This window comes from Rhinoraja longicauda, chromosome 17 (genome assembly GCF_053455715.1).
Source record: "Rhinoraja longicauda isolate Sanriku21f chromosome 17, sRhiLon1.1, whole genome shotgun sequence".
Taxonomy (NCBI): Eukaryota; Metazoa; Chordata; class Chondrichthyes; order Rajiformes; family Arhynchobatidae; genus Rhinoraja; species Rhinoraja longicauda.
The window spans coordinates 15406038-15424766 of record NC_135969.1 but is presented as its reverse complement, the minus strand read 5'-3'; the positions used below and the strand labels follow the sequence as shown (position 1 = coordinate 15424766).

At 39.9% G+C, this 18729-nt stretch overlaps 1 protein-coding gene across 2 annotated transcripts in view; it reads right to left on the bottom strand.

The window, feature by feature from the left end:
• twf2 (twinfilin actin binding protein 2) overlaps window positions 1–18729 on the bottom strand; it is a 92193-nt gene that overhangs the window by 9827 nt on the left and 63637 nt on the right. The window contains exons 5-7 of one of the 2 annotated variants that reach the window (XM_078414194.1): window positions 18440–18544; window positions 10613–10630; window positions 4280–4405 (exon numbers count right to left, since the gene is read on the bottom strand). In XM_078414194.1, the coding sequence (XP_078270320.1) occupies window positions 4280–4405; window positions 10613–10630; window positions 18440–18544 (249 nt within the window). The remainder of the gene's footprint in view (window positions 1–4279; window positions 4406–10612; window positions 10631–18439; window positions 18545–18729) is intronic. The other variant, XM_078414195.1, reaches the window with a different exon arrangement.

The window sequence follows — 18729 nt, the reverse complement described above, 5'->3', positions numbered from 1 at the left end:
AGACAAAATTTGACACTGAACTACGTAAGGGCATGTTAGGAGACAGAGGTTCTGTTAAAGAAATAGTTTTTAAGGAGGTAGAAAGAAGCAATTTTGATAAGAAATTCCAGGGTTAAGGGCCTAAACAAGTGAAGACATTGTCACAAGAAATTAGGGAGACATAAAAACAGAAATGGAGTTCTCAAAATATTGTCGGGTTGACGAAGGTAACAGAGATTGGGAGAAGGTGAGGTGAAGGGGGTGGAGAAATGTTGGGATGCTATCCAGAGTTAACATAATTGCTGTTTTTTGGTTGTAGTGCTATGGAGTGTTGGGAGGAAGTTACTGTCGACACAAGGGACTGCAGATGCTGGCTTCGAAAAAAAGACACAAAGTACTGGAGAAACTCAGTGGGTCAGGCAGGAACGTGGATAGGTGCTGTTTCGGTTTGGGACCCTTATGAAGTTACTGCTCTTTTTTTAATGGATTCATATCCATTCTGCTGTTCAGGATTCACAACTAAGACAGATAGGTGATGGTTTCTTGAGGTACCATTAAATGTTTTTTATATTGGTCAAGCAAATGGGAGGAAGTATTAAAACTGTATTTAACATTTGTTGCTCGCCTCCTGATACCTTTGTTTGAATCTGGAGAATTAAGAATTATTAACTAGATTTCCATCTATTATAAATATGTCAAAATAAGGTAATATTGATACAGTTGCTACTATTGGTGAAGGGTGAGGAGGCCAGTTATAGATCATAAAATGGATTTATAAAAGCAAAAGTCGTTGGAAATACATAGCAGGCCAGATTGTATCCAAAAGTTAAAATAGGTTACGCATCTTCTCTTGACAGATGCTTATTGGACTGCTGCGTAATTCTATTTCAATAGACAATAGACAATAGGTGCAGGAGTAGGCCATTCAGCCCTTCGAGCCAGCACCGCCATTCAATGCGATCATGGTTGATCACTCTCAATCAGTACCCCGTTCCTGCCTTCTCCCCATACCCCCTCACTCCGCACTCCGCTATATATTTTACTATGAATTTGAATATGGAACGGTTATGATTGTACACTACATTGATTAAGAATGTTAAAATATGCAAGTCTGATATAACATGGTTCGAAACGTCACCCATTCCTTCTCTCCCGAGATGCTGCCTGACCTGCTGAGTTACTCCAGCATTTTGTGAATAACATGGTTCAACTTCGATACTACTGAGAAGTATGATCATACTACGTCAAATATCTCAATTGTGCCTCAGTTTCTATGTAATTTCTTTTTAGTCCTTTGACACCATCAGATTTAAATCATATGACATTATTTGCATAAGCCACAGAGCCAAAAATGGTTCAAATATTATGAAATACTATTAAGTAATTGCGGCTTGTCTAGTTGACTAAAAGAGAGCTTGTTTTACCATTAACGTTATTGATATTACACCGGTGAAAACAGGAACAGAATTTTTAATTGCTCCATTCCAATTTAAAAAAAATTAAGGGGGAGCAAAAGATTTTCAATTTCCTGTTTGTGCAACTAATGACCGAACTATTAGCATTCTTGGCTGAGTCAGAATGTTGTGTGCAATACAGTGTGCAGCTGGTGGAGCTGCTGCCTCACAGCACCAGAGACCCAGCTTCGATTCTGGCCTCAGGTGCTGTCTTTGTGGAGTTTCCACGTGCTTCCTGTGATCGCGTGGGTTTCCTCTGGGTGCTGTGGTTTTTCCCCACATCCCAAAGATGTGCAGGTTTCTAGATTAATTGACCCCCGTAAAATTGCCCCTAACGCGTAGAGAGTGGATGAGAAAGTGGGATGGCATAAACAGGTGATTAATAGTCAGTGTCGACCTGGGGTGGCCGAAGGGCCTGTTTTCATTCTGTATTTCTAAACTAAACTTTAAATCCCATTCCACGGACTTTAGTAAAAAAAAATCTAAACTGACACACCATGCATTGTTGAGAGGGTTTAGGATATCAAGCCAAGACTTGGAGGCACTATTTTTCAATGGAGGTACTATTTTTTAAAAGCAGACCAATACTTATTCCCCAATCACCAACAATGAAACAGATTAGCTAGCCATTATTGCAATACTGCATATGGAGCTTGCAGAGTACGAACGAGCTGCCAAGCTTCATACATTATACTGGAGTCTACACTTCAGTACATCACTAGCTTTGTGAACACTTTAAGTCAGGGTAGGCGCTTACAAATTATTTTTTAAGAAACCACGATTCCTTCTCACCTCAGCCAGGAAGGTTATCAGAACCTTTAGATTCTGCTAGCCTTGTGTGATGGAAGGGGGGGGGGGGGGAATAATAAACATAGCACAAAAAGTAAGGAAATTTGTGTTTGGTAGATTATTTCTTTGTTGTAACAATGCTTCTTGGCAATAAATCTTATACCGTTGGAAAGCCTGTTTGTTTCCCTTTTAAATGGTGCCACATTTGTAAGGAACATGCATTTGTGGGATGAGCAGCAGAGCTGAGTATATGGGTTGCGCCCATGAAAAATTTGCCAAATCTTCTCTGCCAATGCCAAACAGCTTATTCTGCTGTTGCTATTGACTCTTGTTTTGAGCTTCTGGTACCCCCAGGTGCTGACAATCAGGTGCCTGATTGGCACCTGATTGGCAGCATCTGTGAGCATGGGCCCTGCTTCAGCGGTCAGTAGGTGTCTGCTCCAAGAATCAGCATGCCATGTTTGACTGATCTGGATAGGGCCCGTGCGATAGGGCAACTTCAAGCTGGTGTTCCGCAAAACCAAGTTGCGGCATTATTTGGAGTGAGCCCTAGTACCATCTCCAAAGTGAAGGCCAAGTTCCATATAACGGGGGATGTCAGAGACAGGCCGCGAAGTGGGCGTCCCAAGAAGACGACACCCGAAGAAGACCGTTTCCTCACCCTGTCAGCACTTAGGAACCGTAGGCTGTCTTCTACAGATTTGCAGTCAAAGTTTGCAGGATGATATGGCCGACGGCTCTCTGCCCAGACAATTCGGAACAGACTGCACGCAGCCGATCTCCGGTCTCATAGAGCTGCCAGGAGGCCTGCCATGACTGCCCTTCACTGTCAGGCCCGTTTGTGCTGGTGTCGGCAACACGTGCACTGGAACCTGAACATGTGGAGGAACGTTATGGTCAGCGATGAATCCAGATTCTGCCTACGGCAGTTGGATCATAGGGTCAAAGTGTGGAGAAGACGCGGAGAACGCTATGCTGATTGCTGCACCGATAGAGTAACATCTTTTGGTGGAGGCAGTGTGATGGTGTGGGGCGGCATCCCCCTCACTGGAAAAACGAGGCTTGTCATCATTGGAGGCAATCTCAATGCAGAGAGATATCGAGATGAGATTCTGCAACCAGTGGCAATCCCATATCTCCACAGTCTGGGACCGAACTCTATCTTCCAAGATGACAATGCTCGCCCCCACAGAGCAGGGTTTCTCAGAGACTACCTCCAGAATTTAGGAGTGGAGAGGATGGAATGGCCTGCCAGCAGTCCTGACCTCAACCCCATTGAACACTTGTGGGATCAGCTTGGGCGTGCTGTTCGTGCCAGAGTGACCAACACAACCACGTTGGCTGACTTGCGACAAATGCTGGTTGAAGAATGGGATGCCATCCCGCAACAGTGTGACCAGGCTGGTGACCAGCATGAGGAGGAGGTGCCAGGCTGTTGTGGCTGTATATGGTTCTTCCACACGCTACTGAGGCTCCTGTTTATTAAATGAATAAATTGTTAAATTGCCAATATGTCTTGTTTCTTCAGACTTCAATCATCCAATCCACCAAACAAACCGAACAAGAGTCAATGGCAGAATAAGCTGTTTGGCATTGGCAGAGAAGATTTGGCAGATTTTTCATGGGCGCAACCCACATACTCAGCTCTGCTGCTCATCCCACAAATGCATGTTCCTTACAAATGTGGCACCATTTAAAAGGGAAATAAACAGGCTTTCCAACGGTATAAGATTTATTGCCAAGAAGCATTGTTACAACAAAGAAATAATCTACCAAACACAAATTTCCTTACTTTTTGTGCTATGTTTAGTTCAATGTTAATGGCCTGCTCTTCAAATGTAGCATTGTTGTCAACTGAACAAAGTTAACGATCTTTGAGACACATCAGATCTGTTACAAATATAATTAAGTTAACCCAAGCAAAAGCATCATACTATACACTAATCTTGTGCTTGTTATCATAATCCACCTATTTTGTTACATGCAATACTACAATTAACAAAATTATTTTGATCTATGTTGATTAAAATTCAAGCCATGAAATGGGGATTACATACCATTTGGATGTAATTTATCTTCCTCTCTTTAAGTAAGAGAATAGCTGTCATGGCACTTTCCTGGATTGGAAATGCAATACCTTGCATTGTCTGGTGTTTACTTTGAATGCTGATCTCAGTCTTTACCTACAATGGCCAAACATTACATTAGTACATAACCATATTAAAATTAAAGGTAACTAGGCACAACAAAAACATAACTGACTCAAAGACACAATTCCAACATACTTCGAACAGAAAAGGAATACCTAATGCAGTTAAGCACAATCCTGAAATGGGCACAGTTCTCAGAAAATGTCGTTGGGTTCTCCAGGAAGACCAAGCTGTGTGGAATACAAACTGTATGCCAACTTTGTCTTGCTTGCTCATGGTCATTAATAAAGACACCAGTCAGCATTAATGTTCATTGATCGGCTAATCAGCAAGGAGTCAAAATGATAGCTAGTTCTGATTGAAACTAGTCTGCTGTACTTAATTCCAATTTACAACTCTTAATAAGGAAGTGCAATGTGGCTATTTATCATTCTTTGACTGAATCTGGCCTGGGAAATTATGTAAAATGGCATATAGAGAAGAGAGAAAGCTGAAAGGTTTTAGGATGCTGAAATTAAGGCCTGGGTGCAGGAAAATGAACCCAAACGAAACTGTGTCTGACAGTCAATGTCACAGTTTCCCACTGCATCATTGGCCACAGCTACACAAAGTCTCAGTGTTATAGAGGAAGCTCACAGTACTACCTGGCATGTTATCGTGTAAGCTCAGACAGATGACATCATGGACTGTAGATTAAAATGTTGAAAGGTCTGTCCTCCGGTCTATAGGATTGTTGAGGTGATGCTTGATGGAGCTAATGGCAAGATACAAGATAGCATTTACCTTGCAATCCTGCCAGTACCTTGCAGTTATCTATCACTCCAGCTTGCTCTGTCAATTGTGCTGTCTGTTGCCTGGCATTGTTTGCTCTAGATTGCCTCCCAAGGAAAAATACTTATCTGTTAAAAAATATGAAAATTATTGAACCCATGTTGTGGTCATTGAAGCAGCACCACACGGGACAACAAGAATCCTGGTACCATTCTTTTAACTTGTGTCGAGCTCAGCCTCCAAATCTCATATCTGTGCTATCTCTAAGACTCCATATATCTACACCCACTTTGTTATGCAAATGCAGGTTTACTGCTTTGGGTCAATGTCTGATTGGTACCGTTTTTGTGCAGCGGCTTCAGCCATTTGTTCAATTTTAATGAGCTATATAAATGGAAGTTCATTTATTGAAGGACAGGCAAAGACATGTAGAAAGTGCAAATGCAAGGACGATTATTCAACTGCTCTTTGTAATTTTGGATGGTTTCATTTACCAGTTTGACTGGGGTTGATCACTTTGCGGTGGTTTTTATTTTCGCACATCAAAACAGATGCTTGTATAGTAAACATTTTATCTGTGCACCTCAATTGAAAAATTCTCATCCTTGCTATCAAATATCTCCACCCTCACAGTAATCTCCCCAAGACCTATAGCTCTTTGAGATATCTACACACCTCCATTTAGATTTTAGATTTTAGATTTAGAGATACAGCGCGGAAACAGGCCCTTCGGCCCACCGAGTCCGCGCCGCCCAGCGATCCCCGCACACTAACACTATCCTACACACACTAGGGACAATTTATTTTTTATTTTTTATTTTTTACCCAGTCGATTAACCTACATACCTATTTCTTGCCCCTTCAACATACCCACTGCAGAATTGGCATGTAGTTATTGTTCTCCAGCTTGGATAATTCCTTTATGGAGACGCTGAGCATAAAAGGGTTATTGGATGTCCTTTTCTTCCTGCTTCTGCTCCTGCTCCTTGTTGCTTGGGTGGTGGCAAGAGCTGCTCTCATGATTTCGAGGCTATGCAGGATGCAGCAGACCATCATGAACGTGGACTACACTCGACGGAGTACTGCAGGGTTCATCCAGAGCAGTGCAGGCATTAGCAGTGATGTTTCACCCATATCGATCATCAGTTTCATTACCATGGGTGCAGAAGTATGACTTCCAGTGCATGCATGCTGCTCATGTGTGAGTGGGCTGTACACACACTCACTGAGCCATTAGTCATTTTGTCACTGGATAGATCTTCTTGGCATGACAGCATACACATAGCTGGTGTTGTAAAATTCATAGAATACAGATAATATGAGTGGCACGTATTGCATGATTCACCATCAGGTGATAAAGTACATTCCCTTTCACCTCTGGCATATTGGTCTCTGGTTGGACTGAATTGAAAATGAGCTCTGTTTGAATAAATTATTTCAGTGATCTCTCTCCCATGAGAGCAATTTGCAATATATATGTTGGAAATATTTCCAGCTCTAGTTATACCTAGAAGAAACCAGATGCATGAAATTCATTACCACATTTATCTTGACAGCCACTGGCAACATAACCCTTGCCCTGCCCTGACCCTGTAATATGGCTCTGGAAGGGGTTATATTTAAGCACAAATGAACAATTCCTTTCTGCCAACAGATGTTACTTGTTCTGCTAAGCTCCTCCAGCAGATTGTTTGTTGTTCTTTGCAGGAACGAGCTGTCCAAATTGTACCAAGCAAGCTGGCCAAATTGTAAGAACTATACTGAACCCCTTCACTTTATATGGAGGCAGAGTGTACAAAATAGTAATTCTAAAACCTGATACAGACACCAGTTTGTGTATTGTGTCCTTTTCTGGGCACCACACATTTGAAAGGATATTAGGAGTTGGAACAGTTACAGAGATATCCTTTGATTATAAATGATTGCAGGGAAATATATAGATATTTGAACAGATTAATTTGAGAAGCATTTATTTCCCTTGTGTAATATTATTGGTGCATGTTCTAGCATGGAATTGATTAATTTAAAAATCTGCACGAACAGCTTGATTTAAACTGGAGGATAACATCAAGATTTAAAAGGCTTGGAAAGAATCGGTAAAACAAGTTGTTTCAGAGATGTGAAACCAGCACAAGTTTAAAGCCAAACTCATTGAAGCTGTGGCAAAGAAAGCACACCAATTCCTCTCCATCCTCGGAAGACTAGGGACATTCGGCATGTCTCCAAAGACTCTTACCAACGTCCACAGATGTACCGTAGAAAGCATCCTATCGGAATGCATCACAGCTTGGTTAGGCAAAATCTTTGCCCCAGAAGGCAAGAAATTGCAGCGTTAAGGATGTGGCTCAGTCCATCACACAAACCAGCCTCCCTCCCCTCTCCCCTCCCCCCTCCCAGCAACTGAATTTACACTTCACGCCTACTTGGGAAATCAGCCAACATATTCTAGGACCATTTTCACCCAGACGTTCCCTCTTCTCCCCTCTCCCATTGGGCAAAAGGTACAAAAACTTGAAAGCACGTAGCACCAGATTCAGGATCAGCTTCTTCCCTGCTGTTACCAGACTACGGTCCTCCCATAAACTAGGGTGTAATCTCGATCTTCCAACCTACCTCACTGCAGATGGTGCACTTTTAAAAATGTGCACTTTCTCTGTAACGTGACACTATATGGATGTAGCACTATATTCCGAATTATGGTAGTTTTCTGTTTGCACTATCTGTTGTAACTGTGTAGGCTTCATTGCACTCATGAATAGTATAATTTGACTGGATAGCACACAAACAACATTTTCACCATATCCTGTACACATGTCAATAATAATCCAATACCAAATCAAAGGGTGACCTGAAAGAAACTTAGCAACTTACTTTAGCAATACACAAAGGGTTTATTTCAATATACAATAATGCGTGGAAGCAGGAGATACCGCAGGTGCTGTGACCTTGAGCAAAAAATAACAGGAGGAACTCAGCAATGGGGGGGAAATGGATAGGTGATAGTCCATCTAATACGGGACACTTTTTCAAATGTCTGAAGAAGAGTTGTGACCCAAAATATCTCTCACGGATGTTGCTTAACCATTGAGGTCCACAAGGGGTTTGTTTTTAATTGCTAATTGCCTTCAAAAGTTTTAACACTAGTATTGATTAGTTAGGTAAATGACCAGAACAAAATAACTCAAATAATTGTTGCTTAACTAAAACTGTTAATACAAGGGGCTGTAAATACTAGAATCGAGCAAAACACAAAGTGCTGGACTAACTCAACAAGTCAGGCAGCATCTGGGCAGTGGATGGACAGGCGATGTTTCAGTCGGAATCCCTCTTCAGACAGATTACTGGGTTAGGTAATATTTAGGTGTCTGCAATTTTAGATTTAAAACAAAATCATTTAGGATTACTGAGTAGATTAATATTTATAACAGATTGTCTAGCTTGCTATTTGCATGATTGTTAAGGGTCGTGTACAATCGAATAACACCAATATGCAGATAATAGATTCATCTTTCAGAATACAGATAGTTCAAATTGAGACAGTGTGTGTGTGTGTGTGTGTGTGTGTGTGTGTGTGTGTGTGCCCCCAGATCTATGATTTAAATAGATAGCTAATATATTTATTTAAGTAAAATACTGGAAAGTAAGTGGCACATGAAACAGATAAGCATGAGTAAATGTTTTAAAGGCCAGATAGAAATAAACATTAAAAAAAGAGGAAGCTGTACTTGTTTGCAGAATAAATAAAACTAAATGGCAACATGCTCATTGTACACCTGGCAGCTGTTTGCTTTCTACTGATTTATTTGTAGAAAGCTTAAAGAATGTGAACTAAACTGTTCATATCAGATCAACACAATTTTTCAAAGACCGTCAAAAGACAAGGTTAAAATATTTGATTCAGTTCTGAATTATATACAATTTCCTTATTAAGCTGTTTGTACTAACACAAACACGTTAACTGAAACGTCCAACATAAAACATTGGAGTTCATGCTGTCAGTGACTTAAGTAGTGGGGCTTTGCTTGTTGCTAGAATCATGAGTGAATTGGGAGGCTGATGAATTTACTGATCTAATTTAAAAAAATGTCCTTAACATTCCAATAAACAACTTTAGTTTTGAGTTGCAAGTGTAGCAACAGAGTGTACACACAAAACTAAAACTGACCACATTATCCAATTGATTAGTCAGTCAGATTGAAAATAGGCAACCAGCTACTATGTCATAACTGAGTCAGATTGACACCTCAGTCATGGGATAGTTTTTCCAAGAAGACATGGGCTAAATGCTAAATGTTTCAGGGCTGAGTAAGAATACATTTCTTGTCAGAAGATTGTGAATCAAGTTGTGTTTCCCAAGCACAAAATCTAGTCTTACTAATCACTCCAACACCAAAGGATCCTTGCATTGCCAGAGATGGCATCATTTAGGGCAATAAAATAATATCACCCTATCTCTTGGAAGCTTGGTTATTATTGAAGGACAGGCAAAAGCATGTGGTGGTCAGACATTAAGTGCATGCAGAAGGATGATTATTCAACTGCTGTTTGTATTTAATAAACGGTTTTATTGCAAGTTTGCTGCAAAGATGTAAATGCACGTTTTTTTCTATTTACTGAGCTCAACCAGGCTGAAGGTGGGAATCCAAATATATAATTAATTATATTTGGGCATGTGGGAGAATTTGAGATTTCAGAAAATAAGTTGGGGATTAATGATATAGTGTGATTTCGATGGAAATAAATTCACCAGAATTCACCTAATTCCTTGGATGAGAAGATTGTCCTATCAGTATAGACTAAACAGGTTGGGCAAAAAAAAACCAAAGTGCTGGAGGAACTCAGCAGGCAAAGCAGCATCTGTGGAGGAAAATGGGCATTTTGGGACCCAGACTGGTTTCTGACTGGTTGGGTCTGCATTCTTTGGCGTTTAGAAGAAAGTTTGTATTAATGATTTGGTTGAACTACCAAACAGAACATGGGACTAGAGATAGTTCAGCCTGTATTGAGTATGGAAAACAATGCCTAATTCTATGCACAATTTTCATTTTACTGCCCGAGTTACTTACTGTTTTTGCTCTTTCTGGATAACAAGGACACAACTTTGGACTCCTTTGATCACAACTTTTATCATTATGTACTCACATAATTTAATTAATTCAACTATGTGATAAATTTAACAATATTTCAAGGGATATGTAATGAACAGTGGACAGAAGAGCTGGATTCGTACCTGAATTACCTTAATAATGTAAATTCACTCACATTTATATCAGATTGTTTATACAATTTAAAAAAATGAAACCTATAAACTTCATTTTGGTGCTGAACGAGTCAATGAGAACAACATTTCTAATATTACCCATTAGTGGGCAATTTAATTATCATCGGTGCTTAAGATCCCTTTATTTCGAAACTGTAGGCAATGACAGACAGAGCCACAGATACAAATATGAAGAAGTGAAGGCCTACCATTTTGCTGCTAGACTCCTGAAAGCATGTGGAAGAGGCAGAAAAAAATGCAGCAGAGAGTGAAAACATGATAGTAAAGGTCTTTAATAATCAGGCACCAAAGACCTACAAGTTGTTTTAGTTGCATCTACTTGCAACGGTCCACAGATTAAGTGGCAATAATAGTGCCTTATCAGCTGGTTTTGTTAATGGTAAGAAGTGAATTTGAACTATCAATCCACAAAGTCAAGTTGAAACAAGATTCAAAATGGTGTTGGACATTACTTCTAGAGATGTAACATGTTTTGAAACAAATTATCTAGATTTTAAAAAAAGCGATTTATTTGTTAAGTGAGATTTACTTCACCATTCCTGGAGATGAACTTTGTTTCAATATGATTTGGTAAGTTTGAAAACTCCATGAACCCCTTATCCAGTTCAGAGGTTAATCACCTAGACCACAAAAATGAACTCCAAATGGATGAAATTAAGTTCCGAATTCACAATTCACATTGTGGCTGTTTTAATGAAACTTTTATAGTATACAATCAGATATTTATTTACAGACATGTATATTTAAAAACAAAATATGAAAAATAAAAATCAACTATCCTGATTGTGAATGTAATTGGTTAGAGTCAGGAGATTAAAGACAGGAGATTAAATACCAGGTAAATATAATTTATGTTAGAATTGAAATTCAAAACCTTTCTGCCTGTTCTCACTAACATACACTCTTTTATTCTCATTCCCATGAATTCTGAATGAGAATAAAAGAGAAATACTATTTCAACAGGCTTTACAAATTTAATATAATAATTCTGAATTATGTTATAGTGACATCTTGTGGTATTCCGAACATCGCAATGAACCATATGTCCCTAGCAATTCCTTTTGATGTAATAATTTAATTTCAATCTATTACCTCTGACAAAAAAAACAAAATGGTGAAATATTATTTTAATTTAATGTTGTTTATTTTATGAAACAATTGCAGATGTGGCCAGGTTGAAGCTGAATACAATGCACATTTGTCAAGAACATGTATACACCACACGACAGTCCACATACATATAATAAATCTAAAGGGCAAATAGTACTGCATCAATCAAAGTAACAACCTGCGCCATTCTGATAAATATTCTACAGCAAATTCTCATACACCGTTAAACATTCCATCCAGATGCAGTGAAATACATACAAGCTGATTGTTAACCAAAGGCCAATTTTCAAAATTCCATCATCTATGGAAATATGCAACAACCTGACAATTGTAGTATCATCGAAACATTCAATGAAAATGGAAAGGCAGTTACATAACTTTAGACTTTAGAGATTTTAGACTTCGGCCCACTGAGACTGCGCTGACCAGCGATCACCCCGTACACTAGCACTATCCTGCACACTAGGGACAATTTACAAAAGCCAATTAACCTACAGACCTGTATGTCTTTGGAGTGTGGGAGGAAACCGGAGCACCCGGAGAACACCCACGCGGTCACAGAGAGAACGTACAAATTCTGTACAGACAGCACCCATCAGTCAGGATCGAACCCAGGCCACTAGCACTGTAAGGAAGCAGCTCTACCGCTCCACCACTGGGAAAAAGCTGGCAGAAGTCATTAGAAAAAGCTACAGAAATTAAAAATGAATTGTTAAAAATCACACAGATTTTTGTAAAGAGACATTACTTTTGTGACATAAAAAAACAATCGTCAAAGGGAAAAAATATTATTTCAGTTTATTCATTTGCCCATGTGGCTTTAAAAAAAATAGTTTGGTGGATATTGTTAATCAATTTTATTTGAAATTGTGCTCATTTGAACTCAATTTTCTGGGGAGAAATTAGCATATTGCTTGTTCAAAAAAAATCCAATCAAATTAAATATTAATGTCATGTTGTGATGATGCTGGAAGATGCAAGTGATCTTGTGAAAATTGGCCTCACAAAACACACTACCTTGTAAATTTACGATTCTTATTTATTATTAATTCCACATAGAAAATCATGACATAGATTAGATGTTCAATGCAATTGAAATCATTCCAGAGAGCATAAAGTGAAAATGAAAATGAAGAAATTAACATAATAAACTTCTGATGATCATTCATCGATTCAAAGTTGTTGAAATGAGAATTTCTAGGCTTGCTTTTCTGTGCTGTATAAAGTACTGAGCCAAACATACTTGTTAAACATTCATTTTCTACTCTGCCTCAACGAGATCCACACAGGGTTTGTGGAACACTGGGTATGAGGTTCTGCATGAGGTACCTCCTTCAGGAAAGGAGTAAAATCCAATGGAATAATATGCTGTTTTGAATTTAAATACATCAATTTAAGTTCAGTTTTGTATTGTCTGTATTTTCTTTGCCAAGCTTCATATCTGAAGCTCGACGGTTGGATTCAACATCAGCTCAAAGGACACTACTAATCACGATTGTGATCAACTGTTACCGAGGTCTAGCCTTTCTGGGAAACTGAATAGTTTTAATTTTGCTTCCAATTTGACTTTAGGTAAAAGACAAAACGGCCAATTGCGTTTTTGATAAAGAAAACAATCATTGCAGTATGCAAAGGAATAATTAAAAAAATATCAATGACAACTGACATGCAAGCATATTTCACTACAATGTCGTTCAGACAACTGTAGAAAATAAAATAAATTGGAATACCAGAACAGGGGAGAAAAACACACACAGTCACACACACATAAATGAAACTTATTGAATTTATATCAAATATCTTATATTACTTTCTGTTCATGTGTTCTGTGCTCTGAACAGACGTTCAATGTTGGCAGGATGAGGAGCTTTACCTCCCTACAATGTGACTGGCTTCACTTCAAAAGGGAACTGTTGCCAGGTGCTGCAAACAGGACAGTGATGGTTTGCAGAGGATGTAAATGGGCTGGTGAAATGGACAGATGCATGGCAGATGAAGTACAATGCAGGAAATGTGAGGCCTTGCAATTCTGCAGGAAGAGTGTGGAGCGGGAATATAGAATAAAGAATATTGATCTGTTAAGGAGTGCTAGAGCAGAGCGACCATTGAAAATGAGTGCACAGATCATTTACGGTGGCAGGACCAGTTGAGACTAGTCTCCGTAAAGTAGACTATCCATAAGGAATAGTCCCTCTGTGACTCCTTCTTTCACTCCTTCCTCCCCATCTATCCCTCCCCTGCAATTGTAGATGTAACACCTATCCCTGCACCTCCAACCTCACCATCCAAGTATCCATCCAGACTTTCCAGGTGAGGCAGAGATTCACATGTACCTCCTCTGATCTCCTCTATTGAATTAGTTGCCCTCAATGTGGCGTCTTCTACATCGGCGAGACCATGCGCAGATGAGGCAGCAACTTTGTGGAGTACCCGCACTGGCCACTGGAACTCAAGGTTACGAGCCATTTCAATTCCCCTCCCCATTTCTACACTAACCTGTCTGTCCTTGGCCTCCTCCACTGCCAGGGTGAAGTCAAATTCAAACTGGAAGTACAGCACCTCATATTCTGCCTTCATAGTCTACAACCTGATGGCATGGACATTGAATTTTCTAATTTCAAGTGACCTGCTCCCTCTCTGTCACTCTATCCACCCACATCCTTCCCACACCTATTCTTCTTTCCCACAACTCACTGTCCCCCATCATCCAGCTTCTTCCCCACCCGCACCGTCTGCCCATCACCCACACACTTCTCCCCATCGGAACCCCTCCCCTCACTGTTCCCTCCTGCCCGCCCCATCTCCCTCATTTTATATTCCACCTTCTTTTCCCATCAGATTCCATCACCTGTAGCCCCTGGCTACCTCCACCAATTACGTCCTAGCCTCTGTTGTTATCCCACTCCTCTCCCCTATCTGACACTATCCACCAAATCACCCTTCCTCATCTGGATCCACCGAACGCCTGTCAGCTCTTGCTCCACACCCCCCCCCCCCCACCACACTTCATCCCTTTATACTAGCTACCTCCACTCCACTTTAGTAGTCCAAAGGGGTTCAAACTGAAACATCAACTTCATTTCACTCTACAGATGCTGCCTGACCTGCTGAGTTCCTCCAGAAATTTGTATATTTTGATCCTTTACTTTATATTGCCTCTCTTCATTCTTCCCACCAAAGTCTATAATCTCTTATTTCTCTGCAATAAACTTCACCTGTCATGCATTTGCCTATGTTCAATTCTGGTCGCCACATTTTAGAAAGTTTGTGCAAGCATCAGAGAAGATCCAGAAGATTTACAGGAACAACCGCTGGGATGAGGGGCTACAGTTAAAGGAAGAAAAGGAAACTAAAGGGCCTGTCCCACAGGCGATTTTAAGGCGACTGCTGACTAGGCTGTCGTTGAACGTTCGCCGTGGTGTCACGGGCATGATTGTGAGGAGTCTTCAATGAATCGTAGTGGATCTCGGTGCGTCGCGGAAAAAAATTCCAGATAGAAATTTCTCAGCGACAGCTGTATCGTAGCTTATTGCGGGCGCTGTCGCATGATGTCCCCAGGTTTGGTAGGTTGTCGCAGATGCATTTAGAAGCACGTAATATTAAATTAAGAAAAGGAATTTGAAGATACCAGAAGATAGTTTTCTTTAACCAATTTATTTACCGTCAGGACATTTGACAGGTAGATTGGAGGCGACAGTTTGACGGTCAGGTAAGCGTGGGAATTTTGCAATGTTTCCGAAGACGGTGTAATCTCTTAGCCAGGTTTCACTAAAAAAGTAACTTGTATCGACCTGACTCGGCATTGTCGTGGTCATTGTCGTAGGGTAAAAGAAAATGTCGGCGATCTGCTACGACTTTGAGAGTCGCCGGCAGTCGCCTTAAAATTTGCGTAACTGGGATAGGCCCTTTACTGGAGATTTGACAGTACATAAAAGGGGGTCTGGACAGAGTGAAAGTGGAAGGCTGTTCCCTTGATTAAGGGTGTAGGAAAGAATTGCAGATGCTGGTTTAAATTGAAGGTAGACACAAAATGCTGCAGTAACTCAGCGGGACAGGCAGCATCTCTGAAGAGAAGAAATGGGTGACGTGTAGGAAAGAACTGCAGATGCTGGTTTAAATCGAAGGTATGTAGGAAAGACTGCAGATGCTGGTTTGTAGGAAAGAACTGCAAATGCTGGTTTATAGACAATAGACAATACACAATAGGTGCAGGAGTAGGTCATTCGGCCCTTCGAGCCAGCACCGCCATTCACCGTGATCATGGCTGATCATGACCGTGATCATGGTTTGTAGGAAAGAATTGCAGATGCTGGTTTGTAGGAAAACTGCAGATCTGGTTTGTAGCAAAGAACTGCAGATGCTGGTTTATGATAATGTCTACCCTTGCTTAAGGGGTTGAGGACAAAAGGTCACAAGGAAACGATAAAAGTGGAAGAGAAATAAGATTGACAAGAGAATTTTTTATTTTTTATGTAGTGTGTGATTGGTACCTGGTATTCACTACCTACTAAAATAGTGGAGGCAGGTTGCAGAGAAAAAATTACAAGGTTTTGGAGTAAGAAAGAGAGAGTTACTTTAGAGGTCCAAAGACCTGTTGTACCCTCTCTATGATTCCATGTATTCAAAATGAGGCAACAGGCAGTTTAATAACATAATTGGGTTTTACGGTCAAAAGAACCTGATGGGTATTTTAAGTTAGTTTTAAATAGGACAGAGGCATCAAAATCACAGGGATATATTTGTTGCTGGAATGGTTGACAAAAGTCAAAATTTGACCCTGTGGACCCCTGTACATTTGATAACAACTCTGATGGCTTCGGGTCCATGGACTTGTTCTCTCCAGACTGTCTTAGGTAGGGAAAGAACATAGGAGGGTGTCCTAATGTATCAGTTAGCATGATATAATGCTTCAGAAAAGTATTAGGACCAACATCCTCAATCTTACAGAATGTGATCTTATGAAAATATTATGGATGCACTTTCTGTGACAAACCTTTGACTTTTCAGTGCAGTCTCGAGGTTATACACAATGTATTTTCTAAAGAGTACTTGTAATTCTTGTGCTAACAGTTATATAGAAATTATATTTAATTAAATCTTGGCAATATGTACAGATTTTATTGGTACAATCAAATTTAAATTTAAAATAATGATAACTGCCCGTCTTCTAAAATGAAACAGACAATTGTAATCATTTGCAAGCTGACAATAAACAAATGATTTACCACTTAGAATCAATGATTCCATCTGAATTTACTGGGGATGGACGGCACTTTTCCTGATCTACAGTCAAATAAGTTTCTGGTTTGCACACAGGAATTTGGCATGCTTTAAATTATAATTTCAAAAGTCACTGCATTTCTGTTCATGCAACACGGCACCAAATGATTTCAGTTGTTGTTGTGAATGTGTTTTTAAAAGTGAGTATCAAATGGTGATGCCACTTTGCTGGAGAGCTTTGGTGCAGATTACATTTTTGGATAGTAAGAAGTGAATATCCTTCACTGCACTACCAATGAAAGTGCCTACTGTAGTCACACCCAATTTGGCAAATGCACTTTCTTGATTTCTGTCTTGTGCATCATTTGTACTGGCAACAGAAAGGCACCTTAGAAGGCAATTTACCATGGTAACACTGGCCCTTTAATAGTCCTTTCTGATACCGCACCCTATAAAAAGTTGTATTGTATTGTACTCTGGTATCAAAAAAATCCACGCTTTATATAAAATGTAAAGCTTATCTACTTCACCTCAAATAGACACTGCAAAAAGCAAAAGATTGTAGACGTTTGAAATGCTTACCTGAATCATCTTACCCTGCAAAAGACAATAATGTCACAGCAGCAGATATTGGCTAACATGTCATTTGATAAAGCTGCTTATTACCTCATGCGAAAAGTCTCCAGTGATTTACAGATGTAAGAACTCTCAATGCGGTTTTGTTAATTAAGTATGCACAGATGAATGCAACTGGATGGCAATTAAATATTTACCACCAGTACAATAATCTGTACTAAATGCAGCAACTGCCAAGTTTGTAGAGTGATCTTACATTTATACGCTCTCTATTCAATTGCAGGCCTAGCATTATTCTTTCCAGTGATAGTTTTAAGTGCAATTGTCTTTTACTTCTATATTACCAAGCATCTTATAATGCTCTGCATTCCATTCGTTTTCATTCAATTTGACCTAATGCAGAACAGCTGACAAGAGCTTTTTTCCTTTTAAATTCTGTCTGCAGTGTGCATTATTTGAGTCCAAGAGCTGCAAAGGGATTACTTGTTAACACTATCTCCCATTATCCTTTATAATTGGAATTTGGAATTTGTCACCCAGAGGAAATACAACCTCAAGTCATAGTCAAAGAGGAATATAGCACGGATATAGTCCCTTCCATCCATCTTGGTCATGCTGACCAAGATGCCCCTTCTACGCTAGTCCCACCTGCCTGTGTATGACCCATATATACCTCTAAACTTTTCATAACCATGTACCTGGTGCAGGATGCTATTGGGGTTCTTCAGGGTCAGTCATGCACGACTGAGATGAAGAAATTTCATCACCCAGAGAGTGGTGAATCTTTAGGATCCACTATCTGATAAAGTGGAGGAGCCTTTTTCACTGACTACCTTTAAAAAATGAATCAATGGATTTTTTTATTATCAAGGGATTTGGGGGTTAATGTGGAAATTGATGCTGACGTAGAAGATCACTCCTGCTTTTGCATTGAGTGGGCACAATGAGCCAAATGGCCTACTCTGGCTTCCGTTTCCAGTGCTGAAACAATTTTCAATAAACCAAAATTTAATAATTATGGGTGATGATTCACAATGAAAAATACATGGGAGAAAAAATAAGATCAGTCAAAAACATGCACTGCAATACAGGATTGATGCTATTGTTACCTCATTAATCTTAATCTGCTTCAGTTCCTCCTCAGCTGCCGTAAGTGGTGCTGGCCCCAAGCGGGACTGGATGTGTTTCTGATAGCCACCTAAACAAACATCGTCCTGTTGAGAGAAACATACCACAGTGTTTAATAGCAGCACACTAAACATTACCCTCTTCCCTTTACCCTGCACATACACTGTGGACGGCTCGATTGTAATCATGGATTGTCTTTCTGCTGACTGGTTAGCACGCAACTAAAGCTTTTCACTGCACCTCGGTGTCAATAGGTGACAATAAAATAAAC